The sequence below is a fragment of the Miniopterus natalensis genome, chromosome 9, assembly GCF_054644295.1.
Source record: "Miniopterus natalensis isolate mMinNat1 chromosome 9, mMinNat1.hap1, whole genome shotgun sequence".
Classification (NCBI taxonomy): domain Eukaryota; kingdom Metazoa; phylum Chordata; class Mammalia; order Chiroptera; family Miniopteridae; genus Miniopterus; species Miniopterus natalensis.
The window spans coordinates 25,171,196-25,189,886 of record NC_142089.1 but is presented as its reverse complement, the minus strand read 5'-3'; the positions used below and the strand labels follow the sequence as shown (position 1 = coordinate 25,189,886).

Genomic DNA, 18,691 nt, shown 5'->3' with positions numbered 1-18,691 from the left:
TACGCCCTCGACTGGGGATCAAGCCACAACCAGGGCATGTGCCCTGACTGGGAATTGAACCGCGATCTCCTGAATCCTAGGTCGGTGCTCAACTGCTGAGCCACGCCTTGCTGGGCAAGGCTTCATCTTGAACCAGCACGTGAACAAATGCCAAGGACTCAGCTCACTTCCCTCCCTGGGACCAGAAACCCACCACCTTCCTGAAGCTGAGCTCCCCCAACCGCCATCTCCCCTTTGGCTTCATAGTACCTGAGAGGAGAAACCACAGGCCTTACTGAAGACACCTTCAAGGTGCTTTTGTCACGGAGAAAGGCATGGAGTGTTCACTCTGGATGGGGCGGGTGTGGGGAAAAGGAAGGAAGGGTCTCTAGGTGGGATGCGGATGTAAAGACAGTAACAATAATAGCAGCCACCACTTTTATTGCACATCTGTACCGTACCAGTTCCATACATGTCACTTGATCCTCATGACCATGACCATGACTCAAAAACTGAGGCTCAGAGAGGTTAAGTCACTTGCCCAAGTTTCCCAGCTGGGAAGTGGCAGAGGGGGGATTTCAATCAAGGCTTGTCACATTCTAGGGCCTGTGTTCTCTCTACTTTGTCACCAGTGACTCTCCTCAGTGAAGACTTGGTGCAGTCTCTGGGGTGGGAAATAGTCACTCCTGGGGAAGCCCCTGATGAGTGTTGGAGGGCAGGGTTGCCTTGGAGGGGTGTTGGAAATAGGAGCCAAGAATCTCCAGGAATCCCAGACACTTCTATGCCTGGAGACCCAGATACAGACAGGCAGCCTCTGACAGTTCCATGGACACAGCACCCAGTTCCAAGAAGACACTCCCCTTCCCACGGTGTGGCTGTGTGGGGACACTCAGTGTCTCATCACGCATCACATAATCCCCCAGAAGGGCTGGACGGTCCTGGGACACGTGCACATGCAGTGGCACGCACGCTCACTCCCGCGTGCCCCGGCAGCGCTGTGGAGGCCGAGGCAGGCTGTGGCAAGGGCTCCGGCGTGGTCAGATGAGGCTGGCGATGCTGGACGTGGTCTCGTGACGCCGGCCAGCAGACAGCCGTCCTGAGATGCTGAAGATGCTGCCACTGCCGCTGTGATCCCTGTGGCTGGAGGGGGTGGCTGCGCGGACGGGAGGGCAGTGTCCGCTCACACCCACCTGATACAGCAGCAGGCCCAGGAGCAAGAGTGAGCCAGAGGCAGCTAGGGCAACGCCCACGGACAGCATGGCGGCCAGTGGCCGGGCAGGGGCAGGGGCGGTGGCCAGGCCAGCCAGTGCCAGGCCGGTGACCAGCAGCACCAGGCCGCTGAGCAGCACCACAAGGGCATCGGCACCGCCACCGCTGCGCAGCAGGGCCACATGTTGGGGCTGGCGTATGCAGTTCATGTCCTGCACGGCTGAGCTCATCAGCTGCTTAACCAGCACCAGCAGGGCCAGGAGGCAGAGCACAGTGCCCGCGGCCAGCCGCCACTCGCCCGAGCGACTGCTGGTGGAGGCGAGCAGTGCCACGCCCCCGGCCCCACAGCCAGCCACCAGGCCCACCGCCATGGCAAAGCAGAGCGCCGAGCGCCGCGGCTGCTGGGACCACCATAACTCCACCTGCTCTGCCAGCACATCTGGGGGCAGCCCCCGACCCGGGGCTTGAGCCTCTGCCTCAGACATGGCCGGTCTGGTGGAAGTGAGGGCAGAGGGCAGCACCAGCGGTTAGAGGGTGCGGATCATGGCCCGGAGCCCCTACCACCTGCTTGGCAGCTGGAAGCCCAGAGTCCTAGTCCTCTCACAGTCCAGGGTGATGTCACCATCACCTGAGGGGGAGAATCACAGTTGTTACCTCCCCAGCCCACCTGCCCCCATGGTCTCTCCTGGGGGCTGTGGTGACGATCCCTGGGAATCCTCCTGTGTCCCCTGGAACACGCCCCAGGAAAGCCCCCTCCCTAGCGCTGCCACTTGGGAATGCCAACCCAATGACCCCAGAGAGTTTCCCCATATAAAGTACCCCCACCCCTCCAGGGAACCCCCCTTGCCCAGCCTCTGACCTCTCTGGCTCTCTCAGTTGCCTGTCCCATCCCGGCTGGCCGAGGGAGCTGGTGCCATGGTGGACGATGACGAAAGGCCGGAGATAAAGCCTCATTCAGGATCCAACTCACATGGCTTCAGCTGTCACCGCTAGCTCCTGGGGGGAGGGTGGTGGGGAGGGAGGGGGCGATGACTTAACCCTCTGCAACCAGCAGCCAGACCCTGAATCTTCTCTCTTAGGGCTGTGGCTCCTTCTCTGCAGGTTAGGACCTAATCCCTAACACCCTCCTTCCCCTAACACCTCATCCAATCTCACATCCATGGCTGCTGGTTCCTAAGTCACCGCAGGCCCCCCAAACCCCGATCTCCTCCCAAGCTCCAGGCCCATAAGTCAACTGTCACGTTAATGCCCTATAGTCACCTCTGATGCAACAGGTCCAACCCAAGCTCGTCATCTCACCCAAACCTGCTCCTCCTCTTGTGTTCCTCACTTGTGCACATCCCGGCGAGGCCACCTCTAAACATTTCTCCATCCCATTCCCTGCCCTCGTCACCACTGCTTCTTGACTCTTCACCCTCCTGACCCCACCTCCTCACAGGTCCTCCTGTCCCCCAGCTCTCCTCCCTCTCACCACCCCCATGCTGTCCTCCTCCAAGATTTTTCTAAAGTTGTGCAAAGGGAAAGGAGGGCTCTGGATTTGAACCCCAGCTGCAGTCCTTACCACCCATGGGAGCTTGGGTGAGGGACCTCAGAGTGGTTACTCATTTAATGTGTGCTGGAGAAGCCAGTCAGCAGAACTGGGCAAAATAAAGCAGCCAGGGTCCCTGCCCTCAAGGAGCCCCAGTTACAGCAGGTACATTCGTGGTTCATGTGATGAATGCTGGTGTGGGTTAGTCAGAAGAGGGGTTTGGGGGAGAATCCCTTCTTGGAGCCCAGGCTCCTTATCTTAAAATGGAGGGCAAAAACATCCATCTGGGGGGGGGGGCATTTGATATCTCCATTTCAGAATTTCAGTGGGGATTCTGGGGCCTGCATGGATGCCCAAAGCATGCTTTTTGAATGAAAGACAATGTTCATTCTCCCCTCCAATTCAGGACAGGACTCCTGCTGTGTACGTAGGACGCAGGTCCTGGATCATTCCAGGAATGCGACTATGAGGCTGTACGTGGGTCACACCCCTGATGAGGGATCTGTCCTCCACATCCCCTCTGCTGGGGCTGCCTGGCAACCGGGTAGGAGGGGCAGGTGCAAACGCCCCTAAGGGAGGTGGAGAAGGGGCCGTGGGAGGGGCCCTGGAGTCAGTCCCACTTTTCCAGGCGGTGACTTCACCGGCCTGAAAGTGCTTGCACAGGTGTGCTGGGACCATGGGTCCAGGCTAGGGGTGAGGCGAGGTTCCAGGTGGTGAGCCAGTGGGAGAAGGTGGGGCGGCTGGGGGTAGGGGGGTGAAGGGGCACTCACCAGGAGCCTGGAGGTGCTGGATCCAATCCGAGCCGGGCACCTGGAGCGCTCCAGCTCCGTTTCCGGGGAGGTGCTTCACCTGCCGAACCCGCACCCCGCGAGCCCTGTGGGGCGGGAGAGCAACGACAGGTGTTTCCTAGTCAGCGCCCAGCCCATTGGCCGACGTGGCGCTCCTGCCGGCAGAGGCATTCCTGGGGGAGGGGCTTCTCTCAGCTGCTCCCAGGGCTCCCGCAGGATTCCCAGACCTGGGCAGCGGAATTGCCGTCTTTCCGCCCCAGCGCCTGGGCCCTAAGCCATTCCCCCAGCCCCAACCCCATCTTAGCTTTAGCCCCAGCTGCAGTGTCAAACCCTAACTAGAACTCCCAGCTCCAACCCCAGATCTTACCCCCCATCTTAGCCTCAACCCCCGAAGCTCTCGAATCCCAATCTCAACCCCCAGTCTCATTTCCAAACTCGATTCCTGTCCCAGCTCCAAATCCCAACCCCATATCTGGCTTGAAACCTCAGCTCCACTTCCTGGGATTCGGTCCTGGACCTCACCCATCCTCACTGCCAACCTTGCCTCCTGTTCTTGAATGCAGCCCCCCAAATCCTAAATCCAGACTCAGACTGTGCCTCAGCCCCAAATTCCACAGCTGGTCTCCAAGCCCCACTCCCTCCATCCTGTGGCACTTTCCCCTGGGCCGAGGCCCCCACAGGCCCTTGCTCACTCTCCTGCAAAACCTCCGAAACCTCCCGAGGCAGGATTTGAGCACATAGGGAGGAGGGGTAAAGGCACTTCCTGTGGGAAACAGGAGTCCTTTGCTTAAAATACTTGCAGAATAAACTTCCAGATAAATGCCACCCTCCTTCACAGGGCTCACAGGCCCCTGTCATACACACCAGGCCAGCTAATTGCCACTGGTCCCTGCCCTCCAGCCAGAACTCATGCCCTTCAGTTCAGCATGCTCCGCACCCCTGATCTGCCCTTTCTGTTGGTTCTTGAACCCAGAGTTCCCTCTGTCTGGGATATTTACCACCCCAGCCTCACTCTGGCCAACATGAATTCTTTAACTGAGATGTTACCTCCTCCAGGAAGCCCTTCCTGACCTCAAGGCTGCTTTAAGTGCCTCTGTTGTGCACCCATGGTCCCTGTCCTTCCTCCACAACAGCTCATGCTGCATGTGCTATAATTTTCCTTATTTAGTTACCTATCACTCCCCACTAGACATGTGGTCGGTCCTCAGAGGGTACAGGTTTATGCCCATTTTGCTAACAAGCTCAGCAGCCAGCACTGTGCCTGGTACATGGGAAGTAATCAATAAATGTTTGTTGAGTGAACAGAAGTGTGAACTGACAGGTATGTGGGTTTTGAACAGGGAGCATGTGAGATGAAGCTTGAAAAACAAGTGTGGCTCAGGCTGCACTGGGCCTTGAATGCCGTGGTGAGGCACTGGGTCTCATTTGAGGCACCCGTGGAGGGTCCTGAAATATAACTGGGACATGGCCAAGGCTCTGCTTCTAACAGGTGGACTGGACACCACACACCACACGTGGTCTGGATGGGCTAATGGTGTTGCTGGTTGCAGATGGCTGTAGGCCGTCACCCATCTCCTGGATTGGGCCGTTATAAAGAATGCCTCTTGCTCTCTCTCCTCCTGATGTGTCTGAAAGAGACAAGAAAAGCAAAATCAGTTATCTTCCCACTAGCAGCCCACAAAGAAAGTATGCTTGACCTGTCCATGCTTCTCTTTGCTCTGTACTGTGGAGACAATTGGGGGCCAGTCCTGACTCTAGAGCAGTGCTGTCCAGTAGGAATAGAACATGAGCCACATATGTAATTTAAAATTTCCAGTAGCCATGTTAAAAAGGTGAAAAGAAAGAGATATAACTACATTAAAATTTTTATTTAACCCCTAAATATTTTCATTTTAATATACAAATGATTAAATGAGCTATTTCAGTCTTTCATTTTGTATGAAGTTTTGCAAATGAGTTGTGTATCTTGTACTTGGAGTGCATTTCAGTTCACACTAGCCATGTTTCAAATGCTCAATTGCCACATGTGGCTCGCAGCTCCCTTACTAGACAATGCATCTCTGGGTGGTTCTCTCCCTCAAGAAAAAGTCAGGGTAGGATGACTGCTATGGGGCAGGCTGGGTCTCAGGGGGAAAACCATGTGGGGTTGCCACTTTGCAAAGCACTATAAAGGTGTCCCTTTCCCTGGGAGGAGCAGGAGAGCAGGGGTCCTGGCAGGCTCGCTGGCTGTGTATTCCTCTTGCACATGTCTGACATTTATTTATCTGCGAGGTCCCAAGGAGGGGCCAGTCCCAGGCAGACCCATGGTCCAGCTGTCCCAGATAGAGTTGAGGCAGGGAACTCATGAGGTTTCCCCTCCCTTTCCCCACTCCTAGTCCTGACATGCCTCCTTTCTCACCTCTCACTCCAAATCCAGAGCAATGAGCTCAAGGGGGGTCTTACCTGGACACATGGATATTCCGAGGCCCACCAGGGTCCCTCAGGTACTTACTACTTGGGAGCAGCTGGTTGGTAATGACCAGTCACGCTTTATATGGGGAAAGGTAGATGCTGATGCCAGAACCTCCTACAGGGCAGGGTCTTTGGTGCTGGGAGAACAGGGTGGCAGAAGAGGCTCAGCTAGGAGCTCACATCGTCTGGCCAGAGCCGATGCTGACTCTAGAAGAAGGGCACGGGAGCCAATGGATGTCTGGGCCCAGAGAGAGGGCAGCCTCCAGAGGCACCAGCGGTCACACCAGAACTGAATGAGCCTGAGAGCTCAATGATGGCCTGTAACCAGAAGAGTAAGAGTGGAGCCCATATGCCAGCGCCTGGCCACTTGAGCGACCAGCAAGTTTCCTGAGGCTGCTGCAGGAGGAGGTGACTGCCAGGCCCACTTCATCAGTGAGGAGTCAACTGGCTAAAGGGACCCTGTGAAGGAGCAGGTGGCACTGTGAGGTGAAAACCTCCCATGGGGTCAGCAGAGGCAAAGTGGAAGGAGGTCTCAGGGGCAGCAGCTACCCCATCAACGCCAACGACAGGTCTGTGTAGTAATACGCAAGACAGGACATGGAGAGGTAAACAAGACTGTTCCTCTGGCCCCGGATTTGCTAGCAAGGAGCTTTGCTCACCCTGTGCAGCTGAGAAAACACCCTGCTGACCTGCTGGCCACAGGGCCAGGCTCTGCTTGGGTGCGGCTGTCCTTGGCTGGGCTCTCTCTTCCACCTCCACCTTACCAGCTGGGCCGCAGCCAGCCTCTGGCTTAGGTGAGCTTAGCTGGCCGGTGTCAGCTCCTTTTACTTCTGGTTCGACTCTCCAGACGTCATACTCCTCGCACCACCAGCACTTGGCCTGGTGCTGTTTGGTCACCTCTCCAGAGCAGGCTTTGTGGAGGCCATTGGGTAGATGGCCCTGGGTTAGTGACTTGGCTTTGGTTTCCTCATCTGTAATCAAAGGCCCATCTTGTAGGTGAAATGTGATGTTTTGATTCTAAGGTGTTTTTAAGTTGAAAAGTGTGTCATTTGAGTGTTGCTACCCCCTTCCCCCAGAAATGGAGGGGCTGGGCAAGACCCTGCGGAACAAGGATGACAAGTCTAGAGTGTCCTGGAGGTAAGAGAGAGAAGGGCAGGGCTCTGCTTATAGTTCTAAGAGGGTCAGCAGATCGGGGAGGCTCGGGGAAACTTTGCCTTGTTCTTTCTTTTGCTCTGATCTTTACACAAATGGAGGAGGCTTTATCTGGTCCTGTCTTGGCAGGCGGAGAGGAAAGCCAGGTCAGCCTGTGGGCAGTGACTCTGAAAGTGGGAGCAGGCAGCCCGCCCATGAGGACAAGAGGAGCGGGAGTGGCAGGAAGCCAGCTCCAAGGTCTGTGTGATTTCCGCAGGGACCGGCAGCAGTGGCTTTGGATGAGCTGGAGCCCCCGCTCCCCCACCCCAGTCCTCAGGGTCCCGTTTCCCTTCCTCCTTCCCCAGCTCCCTGTCTAAGCAAAGAGTTGGACACAGTGTGGGCAAACACCTTTATTCTGCCCAAGTCTCAAATTCCCCAGGGCAGGAGAAAGAGGCTGGTGCGGCGGGCCGCAGGAACTGCAGCCCCGCGTCGTCCTGGGGGCAGATGAGCAATGCTTCTTCTAGTGTGGCTGGAGCTGGCTCATTGGAGGGGGTCACTTGGTCGGCACCTGAGAGTCCGATTCTGCCTTGATGAGGGAGGAAAACCGAACTCCGAGGGAGGGAAGCCGAACGCCAGAGATGGGGTGGAACCCTGGGACCTGCTCCTGTTCTTGGATCTGGTCTCTGAGGTGCTGGATTTCTAGGCGTTGCATTTCAATAATTCTCCCGGTTTCTTCTTGCTCATTTAGTCTCATGGTGGGAGCAATGCGGAGCTTGTCCTCATGGGGTACTGTAAGGGACAGAGCGGGACAAGTGTGGGCCTGTCATTGGACTGCATCATATCCTCCCTCCCTCCTCAGGCTTTTATTGAGCATCTACTAGGGGGGTAGACACTCAGTCCCAGATGCTACGGATATAGAGATGGAGAGGTGGAGAGACACACTTGAGAGTGATAGACGAATGCTGAGCTGAGCATGACCTTAGCTCAGCCCCTCTCCTGAGCCCCCCAATCTGCCGGCCTTGAGGCCCCCTCCAGTGCAGGCTGCTCATTCTCCCACCCCCCATGTCCCGAGCAGGGTGGCACTCTCCTGTTGACTTTGGTTGGCTTCCAGACTGCCAGTGCTCCTTCTCAGGTAAACCCCTGCTCCTGAAGACAGATCCCTTTCCACCCCTCCTGGTGTGACCGCTCGTTCATGTTGCTTGAGGACTTTCCCGCGACCCCCCATCATCCTTGGGTGCTACCATCATACTGGGCAACGCTGGTGTCCACCAGGGTCCAGGGCTCAGCCATTACCTAGCCTCACAAGGCCAGACCCTCAGCACGAATGTCCTTGGCATTCACGCTGTGTCAGCACCCACTCCTGTGGCTTCCCCTCCCTCGTTGCACACGAGGACTCTGCTTTCCTATCATGACCTTTCTTACAGCCTTGTGCTCAAGACACCTATTCTTTCATGACTTTGGACCTCTTCGTCCTGGACAACTCCATTTTTTCCCTACCAAATGGGATCCTTTTACATCCACTCCCTTCTCTGTCCAGTTAGACCCACAGTAAATTTCTTGCACCATTTTCTTGCAGCACCCTCGGTACTCCAGATGCCTTATCCCTCTGCCCATGTGCCCCGCATAGCTCAAGCCTGAGATGACGCAACCATCCAGTGTCTCCACTTGTACATCTGGCCTGATGTGCGCTACTGAGAAAGCAACACGTGAGATTCAAATTCCTGCTTTCCAGCCCCAGACGGACTTTATGTCCATAGTCTGCAAACTCACCCTCCACAGCAGCACTTCCAAATGTCAATCTCTAACTCCTCTCCCCCACTCTTGTAAAAAAGTTGTGGTAAAATATATATAACATAAAAGTTACCATCTTAACCAGTTTTAAGTGTATAGTTTAGCAATGTTGAGTATATTCACATTGTCCTGCAACCAAACCCTGGAACTCCTCTTATCTTGCAGAATTGAAACTCCACATTCACTGAACAGCACCTCCCCACCCTCCTCTTCCCCCAGCCCCTGGCAGCCACAATTCTACTTTCTGTCTCTATGAATTTGACTACTCTAGTGGCACATCAGGTAAGTGGAATCATGCAGTGTCTGTCTTTTTTTTACTACTGGCTTATTTCATAGCATGGTGTCCTCAAGGTTCATCTATGTTGTATCATATTTCAAAATTCCCTTCCTTTCTGATGCAATAATATTCTATTGTATGTATATACCACATTTTGCTTATTTGGTCATCTGTGGTGCACACTTGGGCTGCTTCCACCTTTGGCTACTGTGAAAAAGGCTGCTATGAACATGGGTGTACAAACATCTCTTCGAGACCCTACTTTTAATTCTTTTGGTGTATACTCAGAAGTGAAATTTCTGGTTTAAATGGTAATTCTATTTTGAACTTTCTGAGAAACTGCCATTCGGTTTTCCATAGTGGCTATGCCATTGTAACATAGTACACGAGGCTTCCAGTTTCTCCAGATCCTTGATGATATCTGTTATTTTCTTTTGTTTGTTTGTTTTTGTTTGGTTTATTTTGATAGTAGCCATTGTAACGGGTGTGAGGTGGTATCTCATTGTAGTTTTGATTTGCATTTCCCTAATCATTAGTAATGTTGAACACCTTTTTATGTGCTTGTTGGCCATTTGTATATACTTCTTTGGAGAAATATCTATTCAAGTCCTTTGCCCATTTTTTAATCTTTTTTTTTTTTTTTTTCGTTGTTGTTGAGTTGTAGAAGTTCTTTATATATTCTGGGTATCATTAGATATATGGTTTGTAAACATTTTTCTCCTATTTGGTAGGTTGCCTTTTCACTCTTCTTCTTTAATGCACAAAAGTTTTAAATTTTGATGGAGTCCAGAGTATCTATTTTTCTTTTTGTTGCCTGTGTCTTTAATGTCATGCCTAAGAAATCATTGCCAAATCCATTGCCATATTTCCCCCTATATTTTCTTCTACAAGCTTTATAGTTTTAGCTCTTATGTATAGATCTTTTGTTCCACTTTGAGTTAATTTTTGTATATGATATAAGGTAAGGATCAACTTCATCCTTTTGCATGTGGATATCCTGTTTTCCCAGCACCATTTGTTGAAAAGATTGTCTTGGTGCCCATGTTGAAAATCATCTGATCATGTATGTGAGGATTTATTCCTGGGCTCTCTATTCTATTCCATTGATCTGTACATCTGTTTTCATGCCAGTTTCACACTATTTTAATTACTATAGCTTTGCATAAATTTTGAAAATCAGTGTGAGTATGAGACTCCAACTTCATTCTTTTTCAAGATTGTTTTGGCTATTTGGGGTAATTTGAGATTCCATATAAATTTCAGAATGGATTTTCTATTTCTTTCAAAAAACATTACTGAGCTTTTGATAAGTACGGCACTGAATCAGTATATTGCTTTGGGTAGTATTGACATCTTTTATTTTTATTTTTATTATTTTATTTTTAAATTTATCTTTATTGTTGAAAGTATTACAGATATCCTCCCTTTTTTCTCCATTGATCCCCTCCAACCCACATCTACCCCCCCCCCCAGGCCTTCACCACACTATTGTCTGTGTCCATGGGTTATGCATATATGCATATAAGTTATTGATTAATCTCTCCCCACCCACTCCCCAAGCCCCGCCTTCCCACTGAGAATCATCAGTTTGTTACATGCTTCTGTGTCTCTGGATCTATTTTGTTCCTCAGTCTATTTTGTTTATTAGATTTCACATGTGAGTGAGATCATGTAAAATGGAATCAGGAAGAGTCAGAAAAACCTGAATAGGCCAGTAACAACTGATGAAATTGAAGCAGTAATAAAAAAACTTCCAGCAAACAAAAGCCCTGGTCCAGATGGCTTCACAGGGGAGCTTTCTAATTCTTTAAGTTGTAGGGTTAGATAGTTTACTAAAAATTTTTCTTGCTTTTTGAGGTAGGCCTGTAGTGCTAGGAACTTCCCTCTTAGGGCTGCTTTTGCTGTGTCCCATAGATTTTGGGTTGTTGTGTGTTCATTTTCATTTGTTCCCAGGAAGTTTTTATTAACCCATTCATTGTTTAATAACATGTTATTTAGCCTCCATGTGTTTGAATGTTTTTGAGTGTTTTTACTGTAGTTGATTTCTAATTTCATGCCCTTGTGATCTGAGATGCTTGATATGATTTCAGTCTTCTTGAACTTGTAGAGACTGGTTTTGTGACCTAACTTGTGGTCTATCTTTGAGAATGACCCATGTGCACTTGAGAGGAATGTATATTCTGCAGCTCTGGGGTGAAATGTTCTGTAAGTATCAATTAAATCCATCTGATCTAGTGTGCCATTTAGTCACTGTTTCTGTGTTGACTTTTTGTCTGAAAGATCTATCCAGTGAAGTCAGTGGGGTGTTAAAGTCCACGACTATGACTGTATTGCTGTTGATCTCTCCCTTGAAGTCCTTAAGGTTACATGTATTATTGACAGGTCCTTATTTATTGCCATTTTAATTATTTATGCCTATGTTTCTCTATCTCTTCTTCTTATTGCAGCAGTCCCTTTAACATTGCTTGCAATGCTGGCTTGGTGGTGATAAACTCCTTTAGCCTTTTTTTGTCTGGGAAGTTCTTTATTTCACCATCCATTTTGAATGATAGCCTTGCTGGATAGAGTAGTCTTGGTTTCAGATACTTGTTTTTCAGTACCTTGAATACTTCATGCCATTCCCTTCTGGCCTGTAGAGTTCCTGAAGAGACGTCAGCTGACAGCCTTATGGGAGATCCTTTGTAGGTAACAGATTGCTTTTCTCTTGCTGCCTTCAATATTCTCTCTTTGACTTGAATTTTGGGCGTTTTAATTATGATGTGTCTGTGCCTGGGCCTTTTTGGATTCTTCTTGCTTGGGACCCTCTGTGCCTCCTGAACTTGTGTGACTTTTTCCTTGACCAGGTTAGGGAAGTTTTCTACCATCATCTCTTCAAACAGGTTTGAACTAACTTGTCTTGGTGGGCCCATGTTCAAAATCAGAGGTCTGACTTAGGTTCTTTGTGATCAGAGCAGACAATTGGTAATATATGTCTTCAACAGTTGTGAACAATACATATCTCCCACGAGAAAACTATAGCACAGGAGTGATATGATGTTTGGTTTGTTTAAAAATAATCCATGGCAGATGTGGAGGGAAGTAACTGGGGGGTATGGATACTGATAAAACAATAGTGACAGAAACTGATACTTGTTGAAGTTGGGGGATGGATTCATTAGACTTTTCTCTCAATTTTTGAATATATCTGAAAATTTCCATGATTGTAATAAGAAGAACCTAGGTGCATCATCCATCATCCTGGGGAGGTCTCAATTAATTTTTTGCTAGGATCCTTGGGCATATTCGAAATATTTTTTAAAGAGAAGTTTTGTAGTTGTTCACAGGCACATCTATACTTCAGCTCCTGCTGGAGATGGTTTCACCTCCAAGCAGTCAAGTATCTGGGTATTTATAACACAAGTTGTGCTCTTATGTCATTCTGTGTGCCTGATATTGCCACTTCAGGTACTACTCAGAGAGTTTACCACTGTGTCAATTTCTCTTCAGTGCTAACGAAAAGGGCACAGGAGACAACAAAATTATACATATATGCACACATACATATATATGTTTAAGACTCACAAGAAGTCATGAAAATAGTACGGAGAGTTCTTCTGCATCCTTCTGCCACCTCCCCCCAGTGACAGCATCTTACATAACCACAGTGCGTGAGACAGCTGATATCTGAAAGACCCAGTCCTCAGGCATGGGATGTTTCATCAAGGTTTCTAAGCTTAGCCTCAAAATACAAAGGAACCCCACAGTCTGGGAAAACATATTTGCCAAGGATGTATCTGATAAGGGGCTAATTTCCAAAGTGTATAAAGAACTCATATTACTCAGCAAGAGGAAGACAAACAACCCAATTAAGAAATGGGCAAAGGACTTAAATAGATGCTTCTCCAAAGAGGACATACGGATGGCCAAGAGACACATGAGAAAATGTTCAATGTTGCTAACCATCAGAGAGATGCAAATTAAAACCACAATGAGGTATCACTTCACACCTGTCAGAATGGCTCCATCAACAAATCAACAAACAACATGTGCTGGCGAGGGTGTGGAGACAGGGGAACCCTGGTACACTGCTGGTGGGAATGCAGACTGGTGCAGCCACTATGGAAAACAGTAGGGAGATTCCTCAAAAAATCAGAAATGGAGCTGCCTTTTGACCCAGTGATTCCACTCCTAGGAATGTATCCTAAGAATCCTGAAACACTAATCAGAAAGAATACATGCACCCTGATGTTCATAGCAGCACAGTTTACAATAGCTAAATCTGGAAGCAGCCCAAGTGCCCATCGGTAGATGAGTGGATAAAAAAGCTGTGGGGCATTTACACCACGGAGTACTGTGCAGCTGTAAAGAAGAAGGATCTTGTACCCTTTGGGACAGCATGGATGGACCTGGAGAGTATTATGCTAAGCAAAATAAACCAGGCAGAGAAAGACAAACATCACATGATCTCGCTTATACGTGGAATCTAAAGAACTTAATAAACTGATGAACAGAATAGATTCAGTGACATGGAAGCATAGATGAGACTGACGAATGTCAGAGGGATGGAGGAGGGCGGGTGGGTGGAGGGGGAGAGAGTAACCAAAGAATTCATATGCATATATGCACAACCCAAGGACACGGACAATGGTGGGGAGAGAGACTGGGGAGGGGGATGGAAGGTGTGGAACGGGTCATTGGGGAGAAAAAGGGACATCTGTAATATTTTAAACAAAAATAAAATTAAAAAAAAAAAAAAAGGTTTCTCTGCTTGATTTCTGAATGTAAATCACCAAAAAACAATATACTTGAACCATGTCAGCTTAACTTTCCATAGAAATACCTTTCACTCTTGGTTTTTATTGAGTGTCCAGATAAGAAACGGACACCTGAAGAATGTTTTTTTTATTGTCTGAAGACCTACAGTTACAGACTATCAATGATGTTATTCAACATCCCTTTCATGAGCATCATGTGATGTTTTTCATGGAATTTAGTGACAGGGAAAGGTTGGTTTCTCCAAAAGAAGAAACTTCCTTTTCTACAAATGAAAACTATGTAAATAATCATATTTCTTTGTTTCCTTTTTTGCCTTGCCTGACAGAAATGCAGAGGATCTTCAGGATATAATTGCAATCATAACTCATTTACAATTGCTGATATCATTTTTCTCCTTTCCTTTTAAATAACTTCTGATTTTTTTTTTGTCGTTAATTGTACAGGTCCACAATCCCTTATCCAAAGTTCTAAAAGGCAAACAGCTCTAAAAATGAAAAGCATTTTTAAATTATGAAGTTTAATGTGAGTATTCATCTGTTTCACAACAGAAATACTAATGTGTTTGATTTCAGGGCACTGCCCTAGACCCCTCTAGGGCTGTCATGTACTAGATAGTACACAGGATGCTCTAAGACAGTGATTTTCACCTGCTGTGCCATGAGGATTTTTAAAACATGCAGTATCTGACTTTAGTCAGGGGCGCTGACCTCTTTTCCCTTAGACTGTGAAATTAAAAAATGACAACAGCTAACACAATAGCTGTCCAGTGTGAATGAATCAAAATTATACCTATTTTTTTGTCAGATCAGCAAAATATATATATGTATTTTGATGGGCCACAGAATTTTAGTAATTACTTTGTGTGCCACGAGATGAAAAAGGTTGAAAATCGCTGCTCTGAGATCTGAAAGATTCTAAATTCTGACACTGTAGCTAACCCCAAGGGTTTTGGACCTGCATATATTTGAATGTGACAGGGTCCTTGCAGACACTTTAGAGCACAGGCGTGTGGCATGAAGAGGCCCCCAGAAGGCCACAGGGTGGATGTGACCTGATACAGGAACACACGTGGGAGAGGCAACCTCAGAAGCCGAAGGGAGGCCTGCTCTTTGCTGCCATTGGTCTCTTTGTCCCAATGCCCTTCTCCTTTAGCCACTGGTGACAGTACCTGTCTCTGGAAACTCTTGTGGCTGGAATTTCTTGGACAGTTTCAGAGCTGCTTCAAGGTCATAGACTTGGGAGCGGGTGAGCTTGAGCTCCCTGCGGAGCTCATTAATCTCCTTGATGAGACAGACGTTTTCCTGCAGAAAAGGAGGAAAAGAGAGTGAGTATGGATGGATGAGTGATCAGTGGGCACAGGGCCTGCCCTGGCCAGGGGCTGAGGGTGTGGGGAATGGGTGGGTTGGTCCTGGACCCAGATTAATTCTCTGGTTCCTCTACTAGGGCAAGAGTCTTTATCCTAGCTCATGGCTCAGCCTCGCGAGGTACCAGCTAACTTACCTTCAAGTGAACTCTGGCAACATAAGATATAGACTCTGCAGACTGTTTCCAACCACCCAGGCTCTTCCTGACATCAACAGCAATAACACTTTTCTAAGACCTTCATATGAATTTAATGCATTGAAGAAGCATAATAACCCTATAAGCAGATTCTATTATAATCACAATTTTACAAAAGTGGAAATGGAGGCACAGAGAGGTTATGTAACTTTCCCAAATTACATAGATAGCAAGTGACAGAGCCAGGATTCTGTCTGACAGCCTGGCTCCAGAGCTCCAAGCTCTTAAGTACTGCTCTATACTTTATTATTTTTTTCACTAACCGTTGAACCTACATTTATAGGGTATCTGCCATGTCCCTGAGAGGTGGGCAGAAAAAATACATGGTTTCTGCCTCCAATAGCACACTGTTTAGTGAGGAACACAGAGGAGTAAATGGATAATTAACATTCATGACACCCACTGGAAGTTTGATTCTCTTGTGTTTGACAATATCCATCCATCCATCCATCCACCCATCCATCCATCCATCCATCCATCCATCCAACCATCCAACCATCCATCAATCCATCAATGCAGCATCCATCCAAAATATACTGAGTAATGTGCCAGGCACTGTGCTGACCCTGAGGTATATAGAAAGTAAGGCCTGGCCCCTGCTCTTGAGGGGTTTAGGGTTTCATGGGGGATCTGGGCACAGTTTAGCATGGTGGTTGCCCTGCTGTGATGCAGGAGGGGGCTTAGCTCTGCCTGAATGACCAGGATGGATTACTAGGAATTGGTCCTTGGGCTGAGGCTTGAAGGAAGAAGGAAAAGGGGTCCCAGACAACTGGAACAGCAGGATAAAGGCACAGAAGTATGACAGGCAGTTCTGTATGGAACGCCAAGTGCGAGAGGGGAGTGAAGGGGAGTGAGGGTGAAGAGCCTGCTGGATGCTAGGTAGGGGGGCTCTGCACTCTGGGAACACTCTTCCTTAACCACACCTTGAATCACTGCTTCCTTTTCAGAGTCAGCACGAGGGCTCTGTGGAGGTGTCCCCTTCACCTTAGGCTCAGAGAGACCTGATCACTTTGCTCTCAGTCCGAAGCCTCTGTACTCGGCTTGTCTACAGTGGCACCTCCCTTATGATCATGCAAAAGAATCACCTGAGGATCCTGGTAAATGTGGCTTCTGATGCAGTAGGTCTGGAGCTGGTCCTGCATCTCTAACCAGCTCCTGAGAGATGCTGTCTGTGAGCTGGGCCATTAGTGGGCAAAGCCTTGAGGGTCTGACTACCAAAAAAGGCAAACGCGGGCCAAGCCTACATGAAGCAGGCTCGTGCCTGGAACGAGCTGTGCTTCCACATGGGACATGGTCTCCGGAGTGGTGAGTGTGGAGCCTGAGCCCAGACAATGGGCTGGTCCCAAGCACTGTTCTGAGTCCTGACAGGCACTTCTGGGTTATGGGGCATGCCCGGGGAGCCCAACAGGGAGCTCCCATAATATTCTTTCCCTCCAGGCCTCCTTGTCTGGGCATGTCAGATGCCCCTTCAGATTTTCAGTGCATCACTTCATTTCAGTATTCCTCATTCTGCCTTCTAGGAGGAAATGCCCGATCATTGCCAATCCCTTGCTTTTGGCTGGGCCCTGTGCCTGTTTTGGTATAAAGTCAGCAGCTTTTCTCCATCTGATCTTTTACCCTTTCAACCCACCCAGGCCTGGGTGATGAATTGCCCACATTTCCTTTCCGGACGCTCTCCAGTAAAACTCTCTGCGGGTTTCCTCGCCCTGGACCTTCTCCATGCCAACTTGGTATCATGACACGATCAATTAAATGCATATTTATGGGGTTCTAAGACCTTGGACTCTGCCTTGCCTGTAAGAGGCGCTCTGTAAATATTTGTGGAATGAATAACGAATGCTGTGGATACCGAGCTGAGTAAGACGAGATTCTTACTAACGAGGAAATTATAAACCAGGGGGTAAAGGTCGGGCTGGGGAGCCCAGAAAGGAGTCTCAGGAGAGCTGCAGCGAGTACGTGGGCAGCCGGCAGGCGCAGGGCCGCTCTCCACTCCCCTTAGTGGCCATCACGCGGCTTCACTCTCCTGCCCCACTCAGCGCAGGCATAGTAATCAGAACAAAAACCAGAGGCTGAGAGTCCATTCCCCCAGTTCTCTCCATAAACATCTTCAGTTACTCTTTCTTGGTCATCTCCATCTGCTTGGTCACTGAATCCTGTGGATTTTGTGTCCGAACTGAATGTCTCATCTACCCTTCCTGCTGTGATTCGTAACCAGCTCCCGGTATCTGTCCCCCTGCTACAGCAAAGACCCCAAGCGGACGCTGCTCTCATTTTCTTCCCCCACTCCACCCTCTACAACCCTGTCACATGACTGGGACTTCTGGCTCCTGCTACCTTTTGGTGTGAATGCCCGTTTCTGACCCCACTACCAGCCTTGGACACCTCCATGATGCTGGTCACCTAATGGACCTCCAGGACACGGCTCAGTCCGCATTAGAGTGAGACCCATGACTCAGTGCAGCCTGATTCCTGTCTTGTGTTCATTCTTTCGTTCGGTAGTTCATTCATACATTCATTCATTTGTAAAAAATCATTTAAGGACCAGTTCCTAAAAGCCTACTTGGCACTGGTCATGGTGCTAGATCTAGGAGGTCTAGCTTGGATCTAATGCCAAGAGATGCCCTGAGAGCTCGAAGAGGGGTGCTCACCCCGTGTGAGGAAGGCTCCATGGGGTGGCAGGGGACAGGGAAGAATATTTTAGGTCCAGAGTCAAGAGGGGACAAGCAGGAGTTGAGGCACTAAAGACTTGATGACAATAATAACAAGAGGAATCATAACTTCAAGGGTCAATTGGGCTCCCTAAAGAGTACTTTCTGGGGTGGTTCGTGCTCCGAGGGGTCCAGAGGTCACACAGAAGTCAACTGTACAGGCAGGCGTGCCTCGGAGAGATATGGGTTCGGCTCCAGACCACCACAGTAAAGCAAATAATACAACGCAAGTCGCATGACTTTTTTGGTTTCCTAGTGCATATAAAAGTTATTTTTACACTACGCTGGAGTTTATTAAGTGTGCAATCGCATTATGTCTAAAAACAATGTACAGACCTTAAGTAAAAAATACTTTGCTCAAAAATGCTAGCCACCACCTGAACTGTTGGTAACATGGCACTGACAGACTTGTCTGATGCAGGGTTCCTTTCAGTTTGTAAAAAACACAGTATCTGTGAGGCTCAATAAAGTGAGGTATGCCTGTATGTGCTTTGGGTAGCTTTGTGAATTTAAA

At 49.0% G+C, this 18,691-nt stretch overlaps 2 protein-coding genes across 2 annotated transcripts in view; both read right to left on the bottom strand.

Annotated features, from left to right (window-relative positions):
- Positions 1 to 1,016: 1,016 nt before the first annotated feature.
- Positions 1,017 to 1,673, bottom strand: TMEM125 (transmembrane protein 125). The gene has a single exon (XM_016220150.2). It carries the CDS (start codon positions 1,671 to 1,673, stop codon positions 1,017 to 1,019), a length of 657 nt encoding a protein of 218 aa, XP_016075636.2.
- A 5,966-nt stretch (positions 1,674 to 7,639) lies between these two features.
- The window catches only part of CFAP57 (cilia and flagella associated protein 57), a 53,201-nt gene continuing 42,149 nt past the window's right edge, over positions 7,640 to 18,691 (bottom strand). The window contains exons 21-22 of the mRNA XM_016220146.2: positions 15,078 to 15,210; positions 7,640 to 7,875 (exon numbers count right to left, since the gene is read on the bottom strand). Coding sequence (XP_016075632.2) covers positions 7,640 to 7,875; positions 15,078 to 15,210 — 369 coding nt within the window. The remainder of the gene's footprint in view (positions 7,876 to 15,077; positions 15,211 to 18,691) is intronic.

Excerpts from the sequence above, each read along its gene's own strand:
- TMEM125 (XM_016220150.2), bottom strand. The coding sequence starts at position 1,673 with ATGTCTGAGGCAGAGGCTCAAGCCCCGGGTCGGGGGCTGCCCCCAGAT.